The sequence below is a fragment of the Camelina sativa genome, chromosome 8 (genome assembly GCF_000633955.1).
Source record: "Camelina sativa cultivar DH55 chromosome 8, Cs, whole genome shotgun sequence".
Taxonomy (NCBI): domain Eukaryota; kingdom Viridiplantae; phylum Streptophyta; class Magnoliopsida; order Brassicales; family Brassicaceae; genus Camelina; species Camelina sativa.
In genome coordinates this window covers 5,989,965-6,011,400 of record NC_025692.1, presented here as the reverse complement: position 1 = coordinate 6,011,400, position 21,436 = coordinate 5,989,965, and the positions used below count along the sequence as shown (strand labels likewise).

The 21,436-nt window shown below is 36.5% G+C and overlaps 6 protein-coding genes and 1 long non-coding RNA gene across 7 annotated transcripts; 3 read left to right on the top strand and 4 right to left on the bottom strand.

Annotated features, from left to right (window-relative positions):
* LOC104706400 (protein Brevis radix-like 4) lies at positions 288–4,971 on the bottom strand. Its single transcript, XM_010422590.1, has 5 exons — positions 4,776–4,971; positions 4,261–4,691; positions 1,200–1,335; positions 715–1,115; positions 288–614 (listed from the first exon to the last, which is right to left on the bottom strand). The coding sequence occupies exons 1-5, from the start codon at positions 4,872–4,874 to the stop codon at positions 536–538; spliced, it is 1,146 nt and encodes a 381-aa protein (XP_010420892.1). The 5' UTR covers positions 4,875–4,971; the 3' UTR covers positions 288–535.
* LOC104706399 (protein Brevis radix-like 4) lies at positions 7,620–8,388 on the bottom strand. Its single transcript, XM_010422589.2, has 2 exons — positions 8,193–8,388; positions 7,620–8,108 (listed from the first exon to the last, which is right to left on the bottom strand). The coding sequence occupies exons 1-2, from the start codon at positions 8,289–8,291 to the stop codon at positions 7,635–7,637; spliced, it is 573 nt and encodes a 190-aa protein (XP_010420891.1). The 5' UTR covers positions 8,292–8,388; the 3' UTR covers positions 7,620–7,634.
* LOC104706398 (protein Brevis radix-like 4) lies at positions 9,884–10,652 on the bottom strand. The gene is made up of 2 exons (XM_010422588.2): positions 10,457–10,652; positions 9,884–10,372 (listed from the first exon to the last, which is right to left on the bottom strand). Exons 1-2 carry the CDS (start codon positions 10,553–10,555, stop codon positions 9,899–9,901), a joined length of 573 nt encoding a protein of 190 aa, XP_010420890.1. The 5' UTR covers positions 10,556–10,652; the 3' UTR covers positions 9,884–9,898.
* Positions 12,038–14,981, top strand: LOC104706395 (protein bem46-like). The gene is made up of 8 exons (XM_010422587.2): positions 12,038–12,412; positions 12,736–12,771; positions 12,929–13,007; positions 13,121–13,175; positions 13,278–13,394; positions 14,032–14,196; positions 14,510–14,737; positions 14,861–14,981. Exons 1-8 carry the CDS (start codon positions 12,175–12,177, stop codon positions 14,870–14,872), a joined length of 930 nt encoding a protein of 309 aa, XP_010420889.1. The 5' UTR covers positions 12,038–12,174; the 3' UTR covers positions 14,873–14,981.
* LOC104706396 lies at positions 15,073–15,840 on the top strand. Its single transcript, XR_754437.2, has 2 exons — positions 15,073–15,334; positions 15,458–15,840. It is a non-coding gene; the product is annotated as an uncharacterized LOC104706396 (long non-coding RNA).
* LOC104706393 (PHD finger protein ALFIN-LIKE 5-like) lies at positions 17,449–19,912 on the top strand. The gene is made up of 5 exons (XM_010422585.2): positions 17,449–17,777; positions 18,020–18,052; positions 18,369–18,597; positions 18,741–18,876; positions 19,430–19,912. Exons 1-5 carry the CDS (start codon positions 17,675–17,677, stop codon positions 19,742–19,744), a joined length of 816 nt encoding a protein of 271 aa, XP_010420887.1. The 5' UTR covers positions 17,449–17,674; the 3' UTR covers positions 19,745–19,912.
* Positions 19,866–21,229, bottom strand: LOC104706394 (glutaredoxin-C4). The gene is made up of 4 exons (XM_010422586.1): positions 21,003–21,229; positions 20,444–20,517; positions 20,187–20,285; positions 19,866–20,094 (listed from the first exon to the last, which is right to left on the bottom strand). Exons 1-4 carry the CDS (start codon positions 21,158–21,160, stop codon positions 20,018–20,020), a joined length of 408 nt encoding a protein of 135 aa, XP_010420888.1. The 5' UTR covers positions 21,161–21,229; the 3' UTR covers positions 19,866–20,017.

Genomic DNA, 21,436 nt, shown 5'->3' with positions numbered 1-21,436 from the left:
AGTAGAAAAGAAATAAAACTACAGTTTCACTGATACGTTTCGTTCGGTTTTGTATATCCCCCTATGGTCGTCAGGTTGGTTTTGGAGTCTTTTGACCCAACCAGTAAGAAACAACATTGGACAGTAAAATATTTTTTTATCTTAACCTTTTTGATCATACAGACGACACTATCGGCCCCTATTTCGTTAGTTATCAAACGCTCGCCAATAATTTATAAAACCCATCGATGAGCCGTAAATGCTAAAACTTCAAGAACAGGAAGCAAAATTTTGAAAAGAATCAAGGATACACGTAAGCAAACTAGACAACATTATATAATTTCCAGCTTTTGCAATTTTTTTTTTTAAGGAAGTAAATAAAGAAGCAGCCTCCTTAAAACATATTCCACAATTGATATTTGAGATTCATTTCATAGAGGCACAAGAAGTACCTGTGGAAGTATTTACTTGAGCTGGAAAAAAAAAAGAAACGGTATACCAGAGAATGACAAATAAATAAAAAACACAAAACCCTTTAGATGCATCTAGACGACGATCACAAGTATTGTTCATGTATCCTTGCTCTGTTCTCTTCCCACCACAGTCTCGCGTGCATCTCTCCAAATCTTTCCCGGCTGCAATGCCAAAAGAAAACACAGTTTTTTGAGTGATGTTACACTTGTAATTAAGCCGGGTTTTGAAACAATGTTAAGGAAGTTTTTTTTTTGTAATTACCTGAATCTGACTCTTCTAAGCTCTCTTTTCCCACCAGGTAAAACTTTAATGGTGATATAAACGCCAGGCTCATCTTGCTCCACCCATTCATTGTCAGCATCACTCGCATTGCTTACCGACATTTCCTCTGACCGTTCTGCATCTCTCGACGAGCTGCTTCTTATAGAAGCATCCATTGAAGAAGTTTCTGTCTTGGCTCCACTGATGCTTGAAACTTTAGGAGTTGAGTTGAGCATACCAGAGTCATAAAACTGCTGGCTTTGCATTGAGTTATGGTCCAGTGAATCCGAGGATGAGTAAGCCGCCAATCCAGCTGGACGGTGGATGTTACGAGGCAACCGTTCTTTGTTTAGAGGCGGTGTTGCGGGAGTGTCCTCTGGATGGAACTCCACTTTTGCATTCTAAATCAAAAAGATGTCCAGAGGAGTTAGTGACTAATCACGGGTTTAATTTGTCAACCTGATATTAGTGAGAAAGCTAATTACCTCGTCTTCGGATCTAGGTGGCGTGGGAAGCGGGAAAGCTTGGCGGCTGAGTTTTTGAACATTGTAAAGTTCCATTACTTTGTCATAGTTATCTGCCCACCATCGTTGAGCTTGTAACTTGTTGAACATGTCTCGGCTAATCAAAGACAAATCAAAAACACAAGTGAGACGATTACATTTTGGAAGCATGTCTAATTTTTCTTCAAAATGCTACTAGGAAAAGGTCATGATCTAAGAGTACAGCAGTCAAAGAGCAAAAGATGAAACATTGAAAACCCATAAGTTAAGGAGTAAATTGTCAGATTAACCCCGGTAATTATTGTTACCAGCTAAACCTAAAGTTCCCTATAATGTATGTTCAAGTGTAATTTACTGGAACAACACACCTTGGCTCACTTAGATTTTCTGACACATGAGATTCTAAGTTAAATAAGAAAAAATATTAGTAAAAGAAGTGACTTTTAAACCAGGACCAGAGGACCAAAGTGGGCACACTAACGAAGGTGGATTAAAGGGAGATTTGACAAAATAACAGCAGCTAATTCAATAAACCTTTTGACATATTGAACACATAGGCTAAGGGGCTAGAATAGAGAGTTGAAAACAAGAGACACAGATCCAACCTTTTGAATATTGATTGGATCTTTTTCTTTCTAAGAAAATTGTTAGTTTAATGGCCGGGCAATAGTAAATAATCAATCAAAATTTCGTGGATATAAAGGAAAACAAAAAATCATGAAGGACGAAATAGCGACAACAATGGTCAAAGCTAATAATTAGGAGATATGATTGTGCCCTACACAGTAAAAGAAAAATAATTGGGAAGGTGGGTAGGAGAGAATTTCTCAAAGCAAACTCAATTTTTTTTTTGTTTAATTTCTCCAAAAGTTATATTAACTCATTTGTTTTTGTTTACCAAAACCAGAACTAAACAAAAGAAGAAGAAACACATGTACCAGAGGACTGTTTAGGACTCAACCTAATCAGGGGATTGAAAAGATAACATCAAATTTGTAAACTAAACGAAAGCCTTATTATGATCACATAAGTCATAAGAGACCAAAAAGAAGGTTTTGACAAAACAAAAAAACAGACAGTAGGTGATAGAAGTAGAAGAAGTGTGAATAATTATAGTACGAAAGAAGACAAAGAATCGAAGGAAGGCAGAGACAAAATACGTTGAAATTGTCTTGTCTTTATCAATAGGCGACATAGGAGTGAACGAAACTGTGCTAATTGCTAAAGGCTAAAGCTGTTTGCTTTTTTTTTTTTTTTGGTCTTTAAGAATAATTTATACTACTATTTTTGTCTTTTGGAATAATGGGAAGAACTATTCTTTCCTATGCTGCTCTCCAACAACAGCAATAATGTGATTAACAGGACAAAGACGCGGAGAATAAGGCACTCATGGGCTCAATAAAACAAGATTTTTATATTTTAATAGTAGAGGAAAACGTTAAGAAATGGTATTGGTGAAAATGATTAAAATAATATAAATGAACCCAAACAATGATATTGGAATGTTTGATTGAACTAAATTAAAGAAAGAAAACATATGTAGCATCTACCAACTCCATAAAGAATCAAGTTTTGGCAAACTTGTTAGTGACACAACATTCTAGAGTGATTTCATTTATGTTTAAAATCAAATGTAAAAGAAAAGTCTTGAAGTTTTCATGTGAACTGGAAATTATTGATATTGAAGAAAAACAAAAAGAGGAAATATAAAATGATAAAAAAAGCAAAAAAAAAAGAGAGAGACAGAATGAGAAGAGATGACCCAAGGAAAGCACTTTAAAAAGGGGAACACCCCAATATATATTTTGCTTTTTGGACCTTTACGGCCTTTGCTTCTCATTAGTCATTAGGGCATGATTACTAAGGGTTACTCATGAAATTACTTTAAATAAAAAAATAATAAAAAGAAGAGAGAGAAGAGAAATCAGGAGTAATCGATCCTTGCTGGAGGACTGGGGGAACCGTTTCTCAGAATTAAATAGAGATGTGTCACTTACTTATTGGTACACCTATTAAAAAATGAATATATATAATAATTTCTTTTTTTTTAATTTTCTGAGAAATTTTCATCCGTTTCTCGAGTAAAAATGGTCTTAGGCGTGAAGCGTTACAGTCGACAACTCTGGTCCCATTCTCTCTATTTTTTTTTACCAACTTTTTTCCCCATTCTCACACCCACAATTTACCCCTTCTTCTATAGTTTAATACTCCAGTATTGGGTGAATCATTTTAACTTTTTTACCTGAGGTAATACGTTTTACTTACTGTCCTAACTTTTTAGTTTAGAAATAAACCAAAACTACTTGTGGCGATTTTTACTTAATTTAAACACTAACATACTGTATATTCCAAACTCAATCAAATTAAAAAAAAAAAAACATTTTTTTAATTTTAGTAGAATAGCTTTAAAACCTGAATTATTAAGATCAAACCAAAAGAGGAGAAGAAGAAGAAAAAACGAAAAACCTAGTTGGGCCCTGGTATTTTTATTTCCTATAATAAGAATTTGTGTTATATTCTAATCGTAAATTCGAGATACTATACTATTGTATTCTTAGAAAATTAATAATAATAACTAAGTAAATTTCTACAAAAAGACATGGCATGATTGTTAGATTCGTATGCTCTAGAATTTTAGTTATTATCAACATATGTTGCCTAGACATTGAACTCCACAACAACAACAAAAATCATACTCGTAAAACATTATCTACGCTAAATTCAATATATAATATATGTATATATCCATTTTTAGAAAATACTAGCATTCAAAGATTTTCAGATTGCACTGATTTTATAATTAAAAAAAAAAATCAGATTGAGTTCTGCGTTCCTAATAAGAATCAAGCATTTTCGGAACATTCTCATAAAATCACGACCAAAAAAAAATAAACGTGCTAAATTCTTTAAAGGAAAAAAAAAAAAAAAAAACGAGGCAACGACGAAGCAAAAGTAAAAACCAACCGTAGGATCAAAAACTAAACAGAGTCAACAAAAGAATCATAACCGTAGATATATGAAGAGAGTAATTAAAGTAACGTACCTGAAACGTATCCGTTTGAGATCATTACCACCGCCGGGAAGAGAAACGAAGGTAATGAGAACCCCTGGCTCTACCTGAGCTACCCATTCTTTTGGCTCTTTCTCTTCCACGATCACTATCGGGTCGACCCGGTTCCTCCCACTCGCCGATTTCGGTGTCGCTTCTCCGCTCGATATCCCTTTTAGCCTCGCTTCCATCTCTTTCCCCCATACCCTAGGCTGCTGTTGTTGCGCCGCCGCAGCCGCCGTGGAGTTGATCAAGCTGTTTGATCTTCCGTATAGCATTTTGAACCGTTGCTCCGATTCGAAATCCGACTTTACCGACGTTGGACTGTTCCTGATCGGTCCTTGCACTTGTCCCTGACCCTGCGCCGCCGTACACGGCGTACAATGCCGGTATGCTCCCGAAGCTTTCAGAGCCATGTCTTTGAGCTGAGATTGAATTGATGAAAATACCCTCCATCAGAAGAGAGAAGACGGAGGAGGAGAGTGAGTTTGATTTAAAATTTAATTTACCTGAGATGTTAAAGATTTGGCGTGTTTGGAATCCGGATCGTCGGGTTGACCCGAAGATTCATCGCCGGCTCGCTTCGAACGAGCTATACACGTCAGCATTTCCCGGCGACTGGCTTGGTCTTTGATTTGATTTTTTTTTGTTTTCTCTTTTTTTGGATACGGAGAGAGAGAGAGAGAATGGTGTCAGTTTCTTCTACTTTGGTTTGTTTTTGGCTTTGTTGCTCTTTTTATGTTTTTTGTTCTGTCTCACTCTCTTTTTAATTGTTTAATAATCTTGTGCTTAAGAAACTTTTAACCGGGATTACCGGTTCCATAAANCAACAACAAAAATCATACTCGTAAAACATTATCTACGCTAAATTCAATATATAATATATGTATATATCCATTTTTAGAAAATACTAGCATTCAAAGATTTTCAGATTGCACTGATTTTATAATTAAAAAAAAAAATCAGATTGAGTTCTGCGTTCCTAATAAGAATCAAGCATTTTCGGAACATTCTCATAAAATCACGACCAAAAAAAAATAAACGTGCTAAATTCTTTAAAGGAAAAAAAAAAAAAAAAAACGAGGCAACGACGAAGCAAAAGTAAAAACCAACCGTAGGATCAAAAACTAAACAGAGTCAACAAAAGAATCATAACCGTAGATATATGAAGAGAGTAATTAAAGTAACGTACCTGAAACGTATCCGTTTGAGATCATNTTGTTTAATTTCTCCAAAAGTTATATTAACTCATTTGTTTTTGTTTACCAAAACCAGAACTAAACAAAAGAAGAAGAAACACATGTACCAGAGGACTGTTTAGGACTCAACCTAATCAGGGGATTGAAAAGATAACATCAAATTTGTAAACTAAACGAAAGCCTTATTATGATCACATAAGTCATAAGAGACCAAAAAGAAGGTTTTGACAAAACAAAAAAACAGACAGTAGGTGATAGAAGTAGAAGAAGTGTGAATAATTATAGTACGAAAGAAGACAAAGAATCGAAGGAAGGCAGAGACAAAATACGTTGAAATTGTCTTGTCTTTATCAATAGGCGACATAGGAGTGAACGAAACTGTGCTAATTGCTAAAGGCTAAAGCTGTTTGCTTTTTTTTTTTTTTTGGTCTTTAAGAATAATTTATACTACTATTTTTGTCTTTTGGAATAATGGGAAGAACTATTCTTTCCTATGCTGCTCTCCAACAACAGCAATAATGTGTTTAACAGGACAAAGACGCGGAGAATAAGGCACTCATGGGCTCAATAAAACAAGATTTTTATATTTTAATAGTAGAAGAAAACGTTAAGAAATGGTATTGGTGAAAATGATTAAAATAATATAAATGAACCCAAACAATGATATTGGAATGTTTGATTGAACTAAATTAAAGAAAGAAAACATATGTAGCATCTACCAACTCCATAAAGAATCAAGTTTTGGCAAACTTGTTAGTGACACAACATTCTAGAGTGATTTCATTTATGTTTAAAATCAAATGTAAAAGAAAAGTCTTGAAGTTTTCATGTGAACTGGAAATTATTGATATTGAAGAAAAACAAAAAGAGGAAATATAAAATGATAAAAAAAGCAAAAAAAAAAGAGAGAGACAGAATGAGAAGAGATGACCCAAGGAAAGCACTTTAAAAAGGGGAACACCCCAATATATATTTTGCTTTTTGGACCTTTACGGCCTTTGCTTCTCATTAGTCATTAGGGCATGATTACTAAGGGTTACTCATGAAATTACTTTAAATAAAAAAATAATAAAAAGAAGAGAGAGAAGAGAAATCAGGAGTAATCGATCCTTGCTGGAGGACTGGGGGAACCGTTTCTCAGAATTAAATAGAGATGTGTCACTTACTTATTGGTACACCTATTAAAAAATGAATATATATAATAATTTCTTTTTTTTTAATTTTCTGAGAAATTTTCATCCGTTTCTCGAGTAAAAATGGTCTTAGGCGTGAAGCGTTACAGTCGACAACTCTGGTCCCATTCTCTCTATTTTTTTTTACCAACTTTTTTCCCCATTCTCACACCCACAATTTACCCCTTCTTCTATAGTTTAATACTCCAGTATTGGGTGAATCATTTTAACTTTTTTACCTGAGGTAATACGTTTTACTTACTGTCCTAACTTTTTAGTTTAGAAATAAACCAAAACTACTTGTGGCGATTTTTACTTAATTTAAACACTAACATACTGTATATTCCAAACTCAATCAAATTAAAAAAAAAAAAACATTTTTTTAATTTTAGTAGAATAGCTTTAAAACCTGAATTATTAAGATCAAACCAAAAGAGGAGAAGAAGAAGAAAAAACGAAAAACCTAGTTGGGCCCTGGTATTTTTATTTCCTATAATAAGAATTTGTGTTATATTCTAATCGTAAATTCGAGATACTATACTATTGTATTCTTAGAAAATTAATAATAATAACTAAGTAAATTTCTACAAAAAGACATGGCATGATTGTTAGATTCGTATGCTCTAGAATTTTAGTTATTATCAACATATGTTGCCTAGACATTGAACTCCACAACAACAACAAAAATCATACTCGTAAAACATTATCTACGCTAAATTCAATATATAATATATGTATATATCCATTTTTAGAAAATACTAGCATTCAAAGATTTTCAGATTGCACTGATTTTATAATTAAAAAAAAAAATCAGATTGAGTTCTGCGTTCCTAATAAGAATCAAGCATTTTCGGAACATTCTCATAAAATCACGACCAAAAAAAAATAAACGTGCTAAATTCTTTAAAGGAAAAAAAAAAAAAAAAAACGAGGCAACGACGAAGCAAAAGTAAAAACCAACCGTAGGATCAAAAACTAAACAGAGTCAACAAAAGAATCATAACCGTAGATATATGAAGAGAGTAATTAAAGTAACGTACCTGAAACGTATCCGTTTGAGATCATTACCACCGCCGGGAAGAGAAACGAAGGTAATGAGAACCCCTGGCTCTACCTGAGCTACCCATTCTTTTGGCTCTTTCTCTTCCACGATCACTATCGGGTCGACCCGGTTCCTCCCACTCGCCGATTTCGGTGTCGCTTCTCCGCTCGATATCCCTTTTAGCCTCGCTTCCATCTCTTTCCCCCATACCCTAGGCTGCTGTTGTTGCGCCGCCGCAGCCGCCGTGGAGTTGATCAAGCTGTTTGATCTTCCGTATAGCATTTTGAACCGTTGCTCCGATTCGAAATCCGACTTTACCGACGTTGGACTGTTCCTGATCGGTCCTTGCACTTGTCCCTGACCCTGCGCCGCCGTACACGGCGTACAATGCCGGTATGCTCCCGAAGCTTTCAGAGCCATGTCTTTGAGCTGAGATTGAATTGATGAAAATACCCTCCATCAGAAGAGAGAAGACGGAGGAGGAGAGTGAGTTTGATTTAAAATTTAATTTACCTGAGATGTTAAAGATTTGGCGTGTTTGGAATCCGGATCGTCGGGTTGACCCGAAGATTCATCGCCGGCTCGCTTCGAACGAGCTATACACGTCAGCATTTCCCGGCGACTGGCTTGGTCTTTGATTTGATTTTTTTTTGTTTTCTCTTTTTTTGGATACGGAGAGAGAGAGAGAGAATGGTGTCAGTTTCTTCTACTTTGGTTTGTTTTTGGCTTTGTTGCTCTTTTTATGTTTTTTGTTCTGTCTCACTCTCTTTTTAATTGTTTAATAATCTTGTGCTTAAGAAACTTTTAACCGGGATTACCGGTTCCATAAAGGTTCCGAATCTCTCTCTCTACGGTAATTACGCAATTCGGTGGTAAAAAAATAATGAAAGTAAAAAAGTAACAAAGGTTAAAAGTTTTGGGTGTCTAGCAAAAAAAAAGTTTTGTTTACTGATTAGCTAAAACATGTCAGTAGGTTAAGAGACTATATACATGATTGTAGTCTGTGGATTTCAAACTTTCAGATGTATCAAAGGTCGTTTCCATCATCTAACGCAAGTAGTCAAGTGTGCTTGCAGGATTGAATTATCGAGGTAATGCAAAAACTCTTGACTTTGACTTTTGAGAAACCTAAAAAACGAAAGATATTTATGTGCGGCTCTAAGCTATTATACATCACAATAACTAATAGTTGTTCTTACTTCTTAGCATATTCATTCATTAAATGTGTAATGTATATAGCTAGAGTGTGTTGTTTGTTCATATCATAACGCTTCTGATTGCAACTTATCTGACATTTAAAGATAGCAATGTGACNGGCGTGAAGCGTTACAGTCGACAACTCTGGTCCCATTCTCTCTATTTTTTTTTACCAACTTTTTTCCCCATTCTCACACCCACAATTTACCCCTTCTTCTATAGTTTAATACTCCAGTATTGGGTGAATCATTTTAACTTTTTTACCTGAGGTAATACGTTTTACTTACTGTCCTAACTTTTTAGTTTAGAAATAAACCAAAACTACTTGTGGCGATTTTTACTTAATTTAAACACTAACATACTGTATATTCCAAACTCAATCAAATTAAAAAAAAAAAAACATTTTTTTAATTTTAGTAGAATAGCTTTAAAACCTGAATTATTAAGATCAAACCAAAAGAGGAGAAGAAGAAGAAAAAACGAAAAACCTAGTTGGGCCCTGGTATTTTTATTTCCTATAATAAGAATTTGTGTTATATTCTAATCGTAAATTCGAGATACTATACTATTGTATTCTTAGAAAATTAATAATAATAACTAAGTAAATTTCTACAAAAAGACATGGCATGATTGTTAGATTCGTATGCTCTAGAATTTTAGTTATTATCAACATATGTTGCCTAGACATTGAACTCCACAACAACAACAAAAATCATACTCGTAAAACATTATCTACGCTAAATTCAATATATAATATATGTATATATCCATTTTTAGAAAATACTAGCATTCAAAGATTTTCAGATTGCACTGATTTTATAATTAAAAAAAAAAATCAGATTGAGTTCTGCGTTCCTAATAAGAATCAAGCATTTTCGGAACATTCTCATAAAATCACGACCAAAAAAAAATAAACGTGCTAAATTCTTTAAAGGAAAAAAAAAAAAAAAAAACGAGGCAACGACGAAGCAAAAGTAAAAACCAACCGTAGGATCAAAAACTAAACAGAGTCAACAAAAGAATCATAACCGTAGATATATGAAGAGAGTAATTAAAGTAACGTACCTGAAACGTATCCGTTTGAGATCATTACCACCGCCGGGAAGAGAAACGAAGGTAATGAGAACCCCTGGCTCTACCTGAGCTACCCATTCTTTTGGCTCTTTCTCTTCCACGATCACTATCGGGTCGACCCGGTTCCTCCCACTCGCCGATTTCGGTGTCGCTTCTCCGCTCGATATCCCTTTTAGCCTCGCTTCCATCTCTTTCCCCCATACCCTAGGCTGCTGTTGTTGCGCCGCCGCAGCCGCCGTGGAGTTGATCAAGCTGTTTGATCTTCCGTATAGCATTTTGAACCGTTGCTCCGATTCGAAATCCGACTTTACCGACGTTGGACTGTTCCTGATCGGTCCTTGCACTTGTCCCTGACCCTGCGCCGCCGTACACGGCGTACAATGCCGGTATGCTCCCGAAGCTTTCAGAGCCATGTCTTTGAGCTGAGATTGAATTGATGAAAATACCCTCCATCAGAAGAGAGAAGACGGAGGAGGAGAGTGAGTTTGATTTAAAATTTAATTTACCTGAGATGTTAAAGATTTGGCGTGTTTGGAATCCGGATCGTCGGGTTGACCCGAAGATTCATCGCCGGCTCGCTTCGAACGAGCTATACACGTCAGCATTTCCCGGCGACTGGCTTGGTCTTTGATTTGATTTTTTTTTGTTTTCTCTTTTTTTGGATACGGAGAGAGAGAGAGAGAATGGTGTCAGTTTCTTCTACTTTGGTTTGTTTTTGGCTTTGTTGCTCTTTTTATGTTTTTTGTTCTGTCTCACTCTCTTTTTAATTGTTTAATAATCTTGTGCTTAAGAAACTTTTAACCGGGATTACCGGTTCCATAAAGGTTCCGAATCTCTCTCTCTACGGTAATTACGCAATTCGGTGGTAAAAAAATAATGAAAGTAAAAAAGTAACAAAGGTTAAAAGTTTTGGGTGTCTAGCAAAAAAAAAGTTTTGTTTACTGATTAGCTAAAACATGTCAGTAGGTTAAGAGACTATATACATGATTGTAGTCTGTGGATTTCAAACTTTCAGATGTATCAAAGGTCGTTTCCATCATCTAACGCAAGTAGTCAAGTGTGCTTGCAGGATTGAATTATCGAGGTAATGCAAAAACTCTTGACTTTGACTTTTGAGAAACCTAAAAAACGAAAGATATTTATGTGCGGCTCTAAGCTATTATACATCACAATAACTAATAGTTGTTCTTACTTCTTAGCATATTCATTCATTAAATGTGTAATGTATATAGCTAGAGTGTGTTGTTTGTTCATATCATAACGCTTCTGATTGCAACTTATCTGACATTTAAAGATAGCAATGTGACAAATAGCAAGTATATGTTTATGTTCCATTCCGACAAGATTTATAAATATGTGGTGTCTTCGTCTACTATACATTTCATGTGAATGATTGATCCAACCACTCGAAAATTACTAGGGTACAAGTATTTTCTATACACAAAGATACATTTAATTTTCACAACATACGACGAGCACTTACCAATTTTTTTCTCACATAAGAATTTTTTTATTTAAAAGATGATTCGACTAAAATTATCTCTTCCTTAATTTGTTTCAAAGTTTATGATAAGCCCCATTCAAAGCGTAATTAAGTACAATATTGGCGCTTAGAACACTCGTTGGTTTGACTGATTTTTGTTGTTATTGTTGTCAATGATGTAATGTACTAAACTAGAAACTAAAACAAGTCTTGGACCACCCTTGGCCAAAACATTTAGTTACAAACAACTCTTCCATTTCATTTCATTTTTTAAATTCTTTTTCGACCAGCCACTATGGTCTTGTTCTCGATTTTGATGTTCTAAAACATTATACTAGTGACACTGAGATTTCAAGGTAGGCTTTTGGGAGGCATACGCATATCTACTACAGTTTACAATCATGGGTTTCAAAAGTCTCCACACTACATACACGTAGTTGCAATTTCCATCAATAAAAAAGCTGAATGAAAAATTAACTTCAAGAATTCAACAATCACGGGCTTTTAGTTATAAAATATCTAAATATGGGCTTTTAATTTCGGCCCACTAAGACCTTCTCCGTCACAATCCGTCTCAGTTCTCTCACCTGTAAAAAACTATTCTCGTGTCGAAGAAGAAAAGCAAAATCCACGAGAGAGATACAGATAGAAAGTGGAAAAGGTGCGTTTCGATCCCGCTGCTTCTGTTACGGACTCGGATTCGGATTTTGGAATCTGCTCCTCGAGCGGAAACAGAGGAAAATGGTGACGTACGTGAGCGCGTTGTTCTACGGAGTAGGAGGGATAGTCGTCGCCGGAGTGGCGCTGCTCGTAGCTTTCCAGGAGAAGCTTGTCTACGTACCGGTTCTTCCTGGTTTGAGCAAGGCTTATCCGATCACTCCCGCTAGGCTCAATCTCAACTACGAGGACGTTTGGCTTCAATCATCCGATGGCGTACGCCTCCACGCTTGGTTCATCAAGATGTTCCCCGATTGTCGAGGTCCGTTTCTCTTTTTATTTTATTTTTGAGTTTCTCGATACTGCTCATCGATTCAGTAGTTTTTTTTTTGTTCTGGTAGATTTGGTTTATGCATTTCGGAAAGCTTTTGAATCTACCGAAATTTGGGGATTTTAGGTCTTGATGTCACTTTCTTTAGCTAGGTTTTGGTCTCCTTTTGTCAGATTTGTGATATTTTGCTGCTTTTTTTAAGCTAGTTTGGAACTTATCAGCTACTCAAATGCTAGGTGGTAGCTTTAGCTTAACTGGAACGAGTTTGAGGCTCCGAGTTCTGATAGTTGATATTTTGGTTGTTTTCTGTGCAGGTCCGACCATTCTATTTTTCCAAGAAAATGCCGGAAGTATCCTTTCCAGAGCTATTTCGTGGTCTTTGTTTGTTTAGTATATATGTGTATACTGTAAGGAGTTTCTGTGTCTGTTTGGTTTATAATTTTTACGTTTTATGTCTGTTGGCTGGGACCTCTTTGTCTTGTAACGGCCTTGACCTTAGACCCCCAGACATCGCTCATCGTCTGGAGATGGTTCGCATCATGATACAAAAACTGAAGTGCAATGTATTCATGCTTTCATATCGCGGGTTAGTTTCATTTAGCTGGTTTCTGGTCTATCTCTTATCTCAAATGTTTGCTTTTTTTTGAGTCTAAACGTTGGATCTGTTAACGTAATGTTGATTGAATTTCCTGTGCGTAGCTATGGGGCAAGTGATGGTTATCCTTCACAACATGGACTCACAAAAGATGCTCAGGTTTGTTTGCTTGTCTCCCTAAATCTATCCAGATATTCTTAAACTCTTCTGTTTTGTTTCCTTGTATATATTACCCATTTTCTTGTTTGATACTTTTGTTAGGCCGCATTGGATCACCTTTCTCAAAGGACTGACATTGATACATCTAGAATAGTTGTATTTGGAAGGTCCCTTGGGGGAGCTGTTGGAGCTTTGCTTACCAAGAACAATCCAGATAAGGTAATATTAGTAAATATTCTTATTGGCAGCATGTTATGAGTAGAGGAAATGTATAGAAGCAGAGATAAGAGAGAGGCCGCCATCACTGTGGATGTTATTGTTTAAAGAGAAGTATTATTCAGAGTCCGTCATGGTTACAAATGAGACTAACCAAGGCTTATAAGGCCTAAAGGCACCCTCTGCACTTCTCTAGGGGCCTGGTTTGCATTGCTTCTTATCAGTATCTGAGATTATTACTCATGGTCTTTGGCAGAAAACCTGGAGGCTGATTGTACAAAATTTTCTTGAATAACTCATTAGTTAGATTCTCGTCACTTGACATCAGAAATGATCTGCTCGGTCAGTTCTATCGAAACTTAATTATTTATTGTGAAAAAGTTTAGTCATCTGGCATAATTTTATGGGGGTGGGGTTCGTTTGAGTTTTGTGACTGGCCTCCTTTTATTAACCTCTCTGAAACTTACTGTTATATGCACACGAACTTTATCCTTCTCATAGTATTTCTTGGTAAATGATTTACAGATGCCTTGATTAGTCGCATATTCTTTTTTTCTTGTTGTTTCTATTTTCAGAACTTCATTTGATATCTACACGTCAAATGGTTGTATGCTAACCATTTGTAAATGTCCTTATATAGGTATCTGCATTGATTCTGGAAAACACTTTCACTTCCATTCTTGATATGGCTGGCGTTTTGCTGCCGTTCTTAAAGTGGTTTATTGGAGGAAGTGGTACGAAAAGCCTGAAGCTTCTTAATTTTGTTGTACGCTCCCCCTGGAAAACAATTGATGCTATTGGTGAGGTAAGAAGCAGTTGTAGACTCTAGCAGATTTATCTTCAGATGGATTCTTTTTTGTTTACGGTTTGCATATGCCAAAGAAATGACTCAAACAATCAGATAAAATTGTGTTACCTTAAAGACCTCAATATATCCCATGCATTAATGTACACCACGAGCTGACTGATTGCTCTCTGATTTGTTCCATGGATTTAACTTAAAAGGGGGTAAGGAGGGAGTTTGATGTCCTGCAAAAAATATGTCCCTGTTAGATTAATGTGTCATCATTTGATTGTCTGTAGCAACCCGTGATAAACTAATCTTGAAACAATAACAGGTCAAACAGCCGGTGCTTTTCCTCTCTGGACTGCAAGATGAGATGGTCCCTCCATTTCACATGAAATTGCTGTATGCGAAAGCAGCTGCCCGTAATCCTCAGTGCACCTTTGTGGAGTTTCCAAATGGGATGCATATGGATACATGGCTTTCTGGTGGTGACCTTTACTGGAAAACAAACGTGCAGTTTCTTGAAAAGCATGCGGCTGAGAAAGGAAGGACGATAGGGGTAAAATCATTTCCCGAAGTTTAGAAATAATGTGTCTTATCAATGCTTCTTGAGATTTTCTTTTGATGTTTTGTTCCTGAAGTAGAAGTCTAAGATTGGCGTTGGTCTATTATCTGATGACAGGAAGGTAAATGAGTTGATGATGTTGTGATTAGAGGAGGATTTGACTCACTTGGCTCCTACAACTGCAACTTGAAACGACAGTATCTTTATAAGGCATGTTTATACGTATGTTGCATTTGGGAGTNCTTAAAAGGGGGTAAGGAGGGAGTTTGATGTCCTGCAAAAAATATGTCCCTGTTAGATTAATGTGTCATCATTTGATTGTCTGTAGCAACCCGTGATAAACTAATCTTGAAACAATAACAGGTCAAACAGCCGGTGCTTTTCCTCTCTGGACTGCAAGATGAGATGGTCCCTCCATTTCACATGAAATTGCTGTATGCGAAAGCAGCTGCCCGTAATCCTCAGTGCACCTTTGTGGAGTTTCCAAATGGGATGCATATGGATACATGGCTTTCTGGTGGTGACCTTTACTGGAAAACAAACGTGCAGTTTCTTGAAAAGCATGCGGCTGAGAAAGGAAGGACGATAGGGGTAAAATCATTTCCCGAAGTTTAGAAATAATGTGTCTTATCAATGCTTCTTGAGATTTTCTTTTGATGTTTTGTTCCTGAAGTAGAAGTCTAAGATTGGCGTTGGTCTATTATCTGATGACAGGAAGGTAAATGAGTTGATGATGTTGTGATTAGAGGAGGATTTGACTCACTTGGCTCCTACAACTGCAACTTGAAACGACAGTATCTTTATAAGGCATGTTTATACGTATGTTGCATTTGGGAGTGATAGATACAACCTGTTCTGAGAGTGAGATATTGGAGAGATACTTTGTAAGCAGAACCAGCTAGTGGAGATGGCAAATGTAGGTTAATCAGATGCATTTGCTTCGTCTCATTTTTGTTTTTTTTTTTGGTTATTTTTTCAAGTGTTGGTGTTTCTCTCTCTGATCGTAACCATTTTCCTCTGAATGATCATTGCTGTGTAGATGATTGAGAAAGTGCAAAGACATGGTTATATAATTAAAATCTTGAATTTGTCTATCATATTTTTTCTCGCGTTTTTTTTTTGTATTAATCCAAAGAGGCAAAGATCTTTAAAACTGTTGGAGTAACGCTTTCATCATAATCGATTGTTTAACTTGATTGTTGCCAACAGTCAATCTTGCTAGCTTTGTGTCGCTAAATTGAACTAATATCCTTACATATGCCAAAAAAGCTCATAATATAAGCTGTGACGAGTTCTTGAGTCTGTCTCAACTGTTTTTTTAATAAATGCTAATCTGAAGTCAATGGCTGGTAAAATGAAGATAAAGTTCCATAAATACTGGGGAAAAACATGAACTTGGTGATATTTATCGCATGTGTCGTTGATCCTCGGTATAAGATGAAGTACGTGAGTTGGCTGATCCGTGAAAGTTATGGTGGGAGCGTTGCTGAGGCCATGATCGAAAGTATTCATACTCTGCTTGAGAAGATGTATCAAGTCTATGAAAGCTATGCTTTAAGCTCTACTACAAATACTAACCAAGTGCCAAGAGGAACTAGTAATTTAGAAGAAGTGGATGTGGTTGGAAGTTTTGATCTTGATTCATTGATGGATATGCATGAAGAAACAGAAGCAAATTTGGTTTTTAAAACAGAATTGGAGTGTTATCTAGCTGATGATTGTGTTCCTAGGTCTGATCCGGATTTTAATATATTGTTGTGGTGGAAGAAAGCAAGTTCAAAGTTTAAGATTCTCTCCTTAATGGCAAAGGATCTTTTAGCAATATCAGTTTCAACTGTTGCTTCTGAATCGGCATTTAGCACATGTGGTCGCATACTTGATCCTTTCCGAAGTTCTCTCACACCAATGATAGTTGAAGCACTCATTTGCACTCAAGATTGGATTCGGTATGATTATCCACAAGTTTCTTCGGAGGAAGAACCAATGGAAGAGCTTGAGACTCTAGAAGATGGTAAAATTTTTAATCTTTGAGCTTTAATCAATGAATGTTCATATTTATTTATACACTTACAAGTTACTTTTTGTTTGTAGAGTTTAGCGCTTTCCCCCAAGGAGTTAGTCTTTCTTTGGAAGATGAGTGGGTTTAACTTCATTAAACACGGATGAAGAAGGTAATATTGTAAACCTCATACTGTTTCTGTGAATATATGTTGGAGCTTGATATTGATCTTTTGTATTACGCTTATGTTTAGGTAAGGAAAGAGAATCAAAGTTGTTAGGAAATTACACGGCAGCTTACGGAAGAACGGCAACATGAAATTATAAGCTTTTTAAGTTTGTAATTTTATAATTTTTGATACTATATGTTGCATACATTTATGAGTTCTTCTTTTTTGGATTTCAGAATATGAAATTATTGACATTTATGAATTCTTATTTTTGTGGTTATTGGCGGTTTTTTACCGGATACCAGTTTTTCTGGGTACCCGTTAAAGAGTCGGGTATTTAAAAGGTCAACTGTTTTTTACCGGATACCCGTTTTTGCGGGTACCCGCTATTTAAGGGTCGAGTACGAGTAATTTTTTTTTATTACCCGTAAGGGTCGGGTTGGGTAAAAAGTATCGAAAAATTCAAGGATACCCGTCCGTGCGCAGCGCTATTTTTTATACACCAAGAATCCAAGACCAAGTGATAAAAAAAAGAACGAAAACAAAAGTGTGTGACTAGATCGGGTCTGTCACGGTCCACGGAGGATGCATCACCTTTATTTTCGTCTTCATTCAACTTTTTCTTACTTTTATCACTTCGATCCAAACAAAAAATTTATGCTTTTCTAACAAAAAAGACACAAAGCTCACTATCAATGCCGCTCTTGCATCGTTTCTGATTCTGAGAGAGAGAGAGAGAGAGAGTGAAAGTGAAGAGAGAGTGATGGAAGGAGGAGGAGCTGCGCACTACAACCGTCGAACTGTCGAAGAAGTCTTCCGAGATTTCAAGGGCCGTCGAGCTGGCATCATCCAAGCTCTCACCACTGGTAATCTTCTTCTTCTTTTCGTTTTTTAAAGTTTGTTTTTTTCCATTGAAATTTTTTAAAAGGTTGAATTTTTTCTTATGGGTTTTGAATTTTTCATTGAATTTCTTCTCACGACGATCGTTTGGTGCTCTGATTTAGACTACTTCCGAAACAATTTTGCTCAAGTGTTGTGTTGGTGATACTTAGTTCTCCGATTTTAAGAACTATATTTCTGATTGATTCACTTGGTTTTGTTTTTGCAGATGTGGAAGATTTTTTCCAGCAATGTGATCCTGGTTAGGGGGGTTTTTTTTCTCTGTCTCTCTCTCTGGCTTAAATTATACTAAGTGATTTCTCTCAAGCTGCTTCATTTATTCACGATATTGACTTCTGGGTTTCCTGTAACTCTTTTGATGCTTTTGGTCTCCCCATGATTCAATAGTTTTCACCTTTGGTGCTGTTATCTTTCTCTGCATTTTATATCTCGCTTTTGACTGTGGCTTCTCATTGTCACAACTAACTAACTACACAGAGGTTGCTTGTCTCTAAGAATGTGTGCACATTATGAAATTCCTTGCAGCTCTAAACCTTTTTGTATTGTGACATTTTCAGAGAAGGAGAATCTTTGCTTGTATGGATTCCCTAATGAAGTTTGGGAAGTTAACTTACCAGCTGAAGAAGTTCCACCAGAGCTCCCCGAACCTGCACTCGGCATTAACTTTGCCAGAGATGGAATGCAGGAAAAAGACTGGCTTTCTCTCGTTGCTGTCCACAGTGATGCGTGGTTGCTTTCTGTCTCCTTTTACTTCGGTTCAAGATTTGGTTTCGATAAAGCGGACAGGTATCATCTTTGCTTTCTTGATTGGTGTGTAGTCTCCTCTTACCTGATGTTCAGTTTTTAAGATCTCTGCTCATTTCTCTACCATTAATTATCATGAGGTCTCCAGCATTTCCATACTAACCCCCTTGCACTTACTAATTCAGGAAGCGATTGTTCAACATGATGAATGAAGTTCCTACTGTATTTGAAGTTGTAACTGGATATGCGAAAAAACAAACAAAGGAAAAGCCCTCTTCAGAAAATCAAAATGGCAACAAATCCAAGTCAAATTCAAAAGTGGTAAGACTCATGCTGTCTGTCCTCTAATAAGATTCAGAACATTTATTCCTTTATTTATTAACTGTTAACTAAAAAATCCAAACCATGAATGAAGTGTGATGAATTCATCACACTTTGTATTGTTGCTTTCTTACCTCTCCTTTTCTGCTAACCTCGAGCAACACATGAATGAAGTGTGATGCACATTTTGGTCCTGAAACAACTTTTTTTGTCATATGCATTATAGATTGTAAATCTTACACAGTTTGCTATTGAGGTTCTAAAACATAGACGGAGCATAACATTCTTACTTCCGTAATAGTTTACATCTTGTAGCTTAGGAAACCTTCTAAGTTTGAGATAGGACAAAGATGGGCGGTGTCTTCAACTGTAATTGTTGGATCTGTAAGTAGCATGAATTAAAAGAAGATGTTCTGGAATTACTAACTCAGTATGTAATGAAACGACCAAGTTATCTCAAAATTTACTGATCCAATGACATCTGTTGATTAGTTTTTTGAAGTCACTTTGGCTATAATGGTGTAGTTAATATAATCCTTCGTCTGGAATGCAGAGAGGTTTAGATGACAAAAGTTTAAAGACGATACAGGCGAAGGACGAGGAACAAGAATTAGAGGAAGAGGAAGAGAAAGAGCAAGAGGAAGAGGGAGAGGGAGAGGAAGAGGATGAGGATGAGGATGAAGATGAACACGGTGAAACCCTGTGTGGAGCTTGTGGAGATAACTATGCTTCTGATGAATTTTGGATTGGCTGTGACAAGTGCGAGAGATGGTTCCACGGTCAGTGTGTGAAGATCACTCCTGCTAGAGCTGAGCATATCAAGCGTTACAAGTGCCCTTCTTGCAGCAACAAAAGAGCACGGCCCTAAACATTTTATTCGACTAATCTATCTATCCTCCAAATTGTACAATGCACTCAAAGTCTGTTTGTTGTTAAGACATAGTTACTTAGAAGCATGTCCAGATTTGATTTCTCAACCCAACTTCGTATAACTCAAGTTGTAGTCTTTTAGTCTTTGATAAGATAAGTTTCACAAGGTTATGAATCTGCAGACCCATTACAAATTTCAAACAACTGGAAATTAAATTGTTTTACACCTCAACATAACAGAGCTTTATCAATTCTTCCAACTATATTCAACCTAGAGTTCAGCATTTTTGTTTCCTGTAATCCCAAGAAGCTTGGCCAGTTCCCCGCTCTCATACGCATCTACAGTATCTGAAAACCAGAAACAAAGATAAATCTGTCAATAAGAAAATGATATCATAAGCAAAGACGTTTTCTTGAAGGAGAAGGAAAGGTAAGTATACCATCTGATCCTCCGATGTGTTTTCCGTTTATGAAGACCTGTGGTACTGTTCGCCTTCCAACAATCTCTCCAAGTGCCGATTGGATGCTCCCCCCATCTTCTGCAAGACCCAAATTTTAACCCAAATCTCTCGACCGTTAGTCACAAATGAATGTCTAAGTGGTGATCCATCAAAGTTTCAAATAGTAGAAATGTCTGAGACTCAAGATCTCATGGCAAAAAAGAGGTAAGAAACATAGTTGGATGATGAAAAAGCACCTCTTTCATCAAGCTCCACAACATAAGGAACTTGATCTAGCTCTCTGAACACAGATTTAGCTTTCCTGCAATAGCTGTTGACCAAGACACAAGGATGCAAAAGAAAAGTAGAGATGGTCATTTATAGGTACATGATCTCTCTCTCAAAAAGAGCCAAAGGAAAAGCAAAGAGAACAAATACACAACACATTACTGAACCTGAATCTCTTGAACAAAATCCAAATTGGTTTGAACATATTCCCCTATGAGTGTAGCTCAACAACCATACCATTTGTTAACAGAGATAACAAAGTTCTGTCACATAGATCCCAATCTACCAAATACAATACAAGAAAAAAGGCAAAGTCATGAAGACAAGTTCATTGGATTCATCAAAGTTAGAGACAGACTCATATACGTATTCTGAAGATTACTCAGTCAAGAAAGTCTACTACAATGAGTCTTCACTCAAGTTTCAATTAATAAGATCTAAACAAAAAAAAACACCCAAGATCCAATTTTTATGCAAATCCAGAGTGATCACTGATTAGGAATGGCCTAGAGAGATAGAGAGACATACGGGCAGTAGGATTTGGAGAAGATGACAATCTTGTGGGAAGAGATGGTCTTCTGAACAAACTCGGCTTCAGGGGATGAAGCAGAAGAGGACACCATAGAAATGGCTGTAACAAGTGTGACGAACAACATTACCATCGAGATAGATCTAAGCATTGTCATGGCTCCTTTCTTCTTCTTCTTCTCAGTGAGATATGCCTATAGAAGACGATCACTTGCAGGATTGAACTGTACGGCGTGTGTAAGTAAGGTTGTTGTAACGGGTCTGGTTTAATTTGGCCCATCTAAATCCGGGTCGTATTAAAGCCCAAGTCAAGGCCTACTGTTTCAGCCCGTTCCAAACCCAGTAGTACATGATAATGACAAGCTGGTACTAAGACGTTTTTTTTAACACCAACTTGTCTTGCGGGTTCAATTTGATTTCCCCCTAAAATACGC

Bases quoted from the DNA above. Each gene is read 5' to 3' on its own strand.
- LOC104706400 (XM_010422590.1), bottom strand. From the start codon at position 4,874: ATGCTGACGTGTATAGCTCGTTCGAAGCGAGCCGGCGATGAATCTTCG. The intron at 1,116-1,199 runs GTAATTAGCTTT...TTTTTGATTTAG, and splicing joins CACCTAGATCCGAAGACGAG to AATGCAAAAGTGGAGTTCCA. The intron at 615-714 runs GTAATTACAAAA...TTGGCATTGCAG, and splicing joins CTTAGAAGAGTCAGATTCAG to CCGGGAAAGATTTGGAGAGA.
- LOC104706399 (XM_010422589.2), bottom strand. From the start codon at position 8,291: ATGCTGACGTGTATAGCTCGTTCGAAGCGAGCCGGCGATGAATCTTCG. The intron at 8,109-8,192 runs GTAAATTAAATT...ATTCAATCTCAG, and splicing joins CCAAATCTTTAACATCTCAG to CTCAAAGACATGGCTCTGAA.
- LOC104706398 (XM_010422588.2), bottom strand. From the start codon at position 10,555: ATGCTGACGTGTATAGCTCGTTCGAAGCGAGCCGGCGATGAATCTTCG. The intron at 10,373-10,456 runs GTAAATTAAATT...ATTCAATCTCAG, and splicing joins CCAAATCTTTAACATCTCAG to CTCAAAGACATGGCTCTGAA.
- LOC104706395 (XM_010422587.2), top strand. From the start codon at position 12,175: ATGGTGACGTACGTGAGCGCGTTGTTCTACGGAGTAGGAGGGATAGTC. The intron at 13,176-13,277 runs GTTTGTTTGCTT...TACTTTTGTTAG, and splicing joins GACTCACAAAAGATGCTCAG to GCCGCATTGGATCACCTTTC. The intron at 14,197-14,509 runs GTAAGAAGCAGT...AAACAATAACAG, and splicing joins CAATTGATGCTATTGGTGAG to GTCAAACAGCCGGTGCTTTT.
- LOC104706393 (XM_010422585.2), top strand. From the start codon at position 17,675: ATGGAAGGAGGAGGAGCTGCGCACTACAACCGTCGAACTGTCGAAGAA. The intron at 18,053-18,368 runs GTTAGGGGGGTT...TGACATTTTCAG, and splicing joins TTTCCAGCAATGTGATCCTG to AGAAGGAGAATCTTTGCTTG. The intron at 18,598-18,740 runs GTATCATCTTTG...TTACTAATTCAG, and splicing joins GGTTTCGATAAAGCGGACAG to GAAGCGATTGTTCAACATGA.
- LOC104706394 (XM_010422586.1), bottom strand. From the start codon at position 21,160: ATGACAATGCTTAGATCTATCTCGATGGTAATGTTGTTCGTCACACTT. The intron at 20,518-21,002 runs GTATGTCTCTCT...CTTGGTCAACAG, and splicing joins TTCTCCAAATCCTACTGCCC to CTATTGCAGGAAAGCTAAAT. The intron at 20,095-20,186 runs GTATACTTACCT...TCTGGTTTTCAG, and splicing joins ACACATCGGAGGATCAGATG to ATACTGTAGATGCGTATGAG.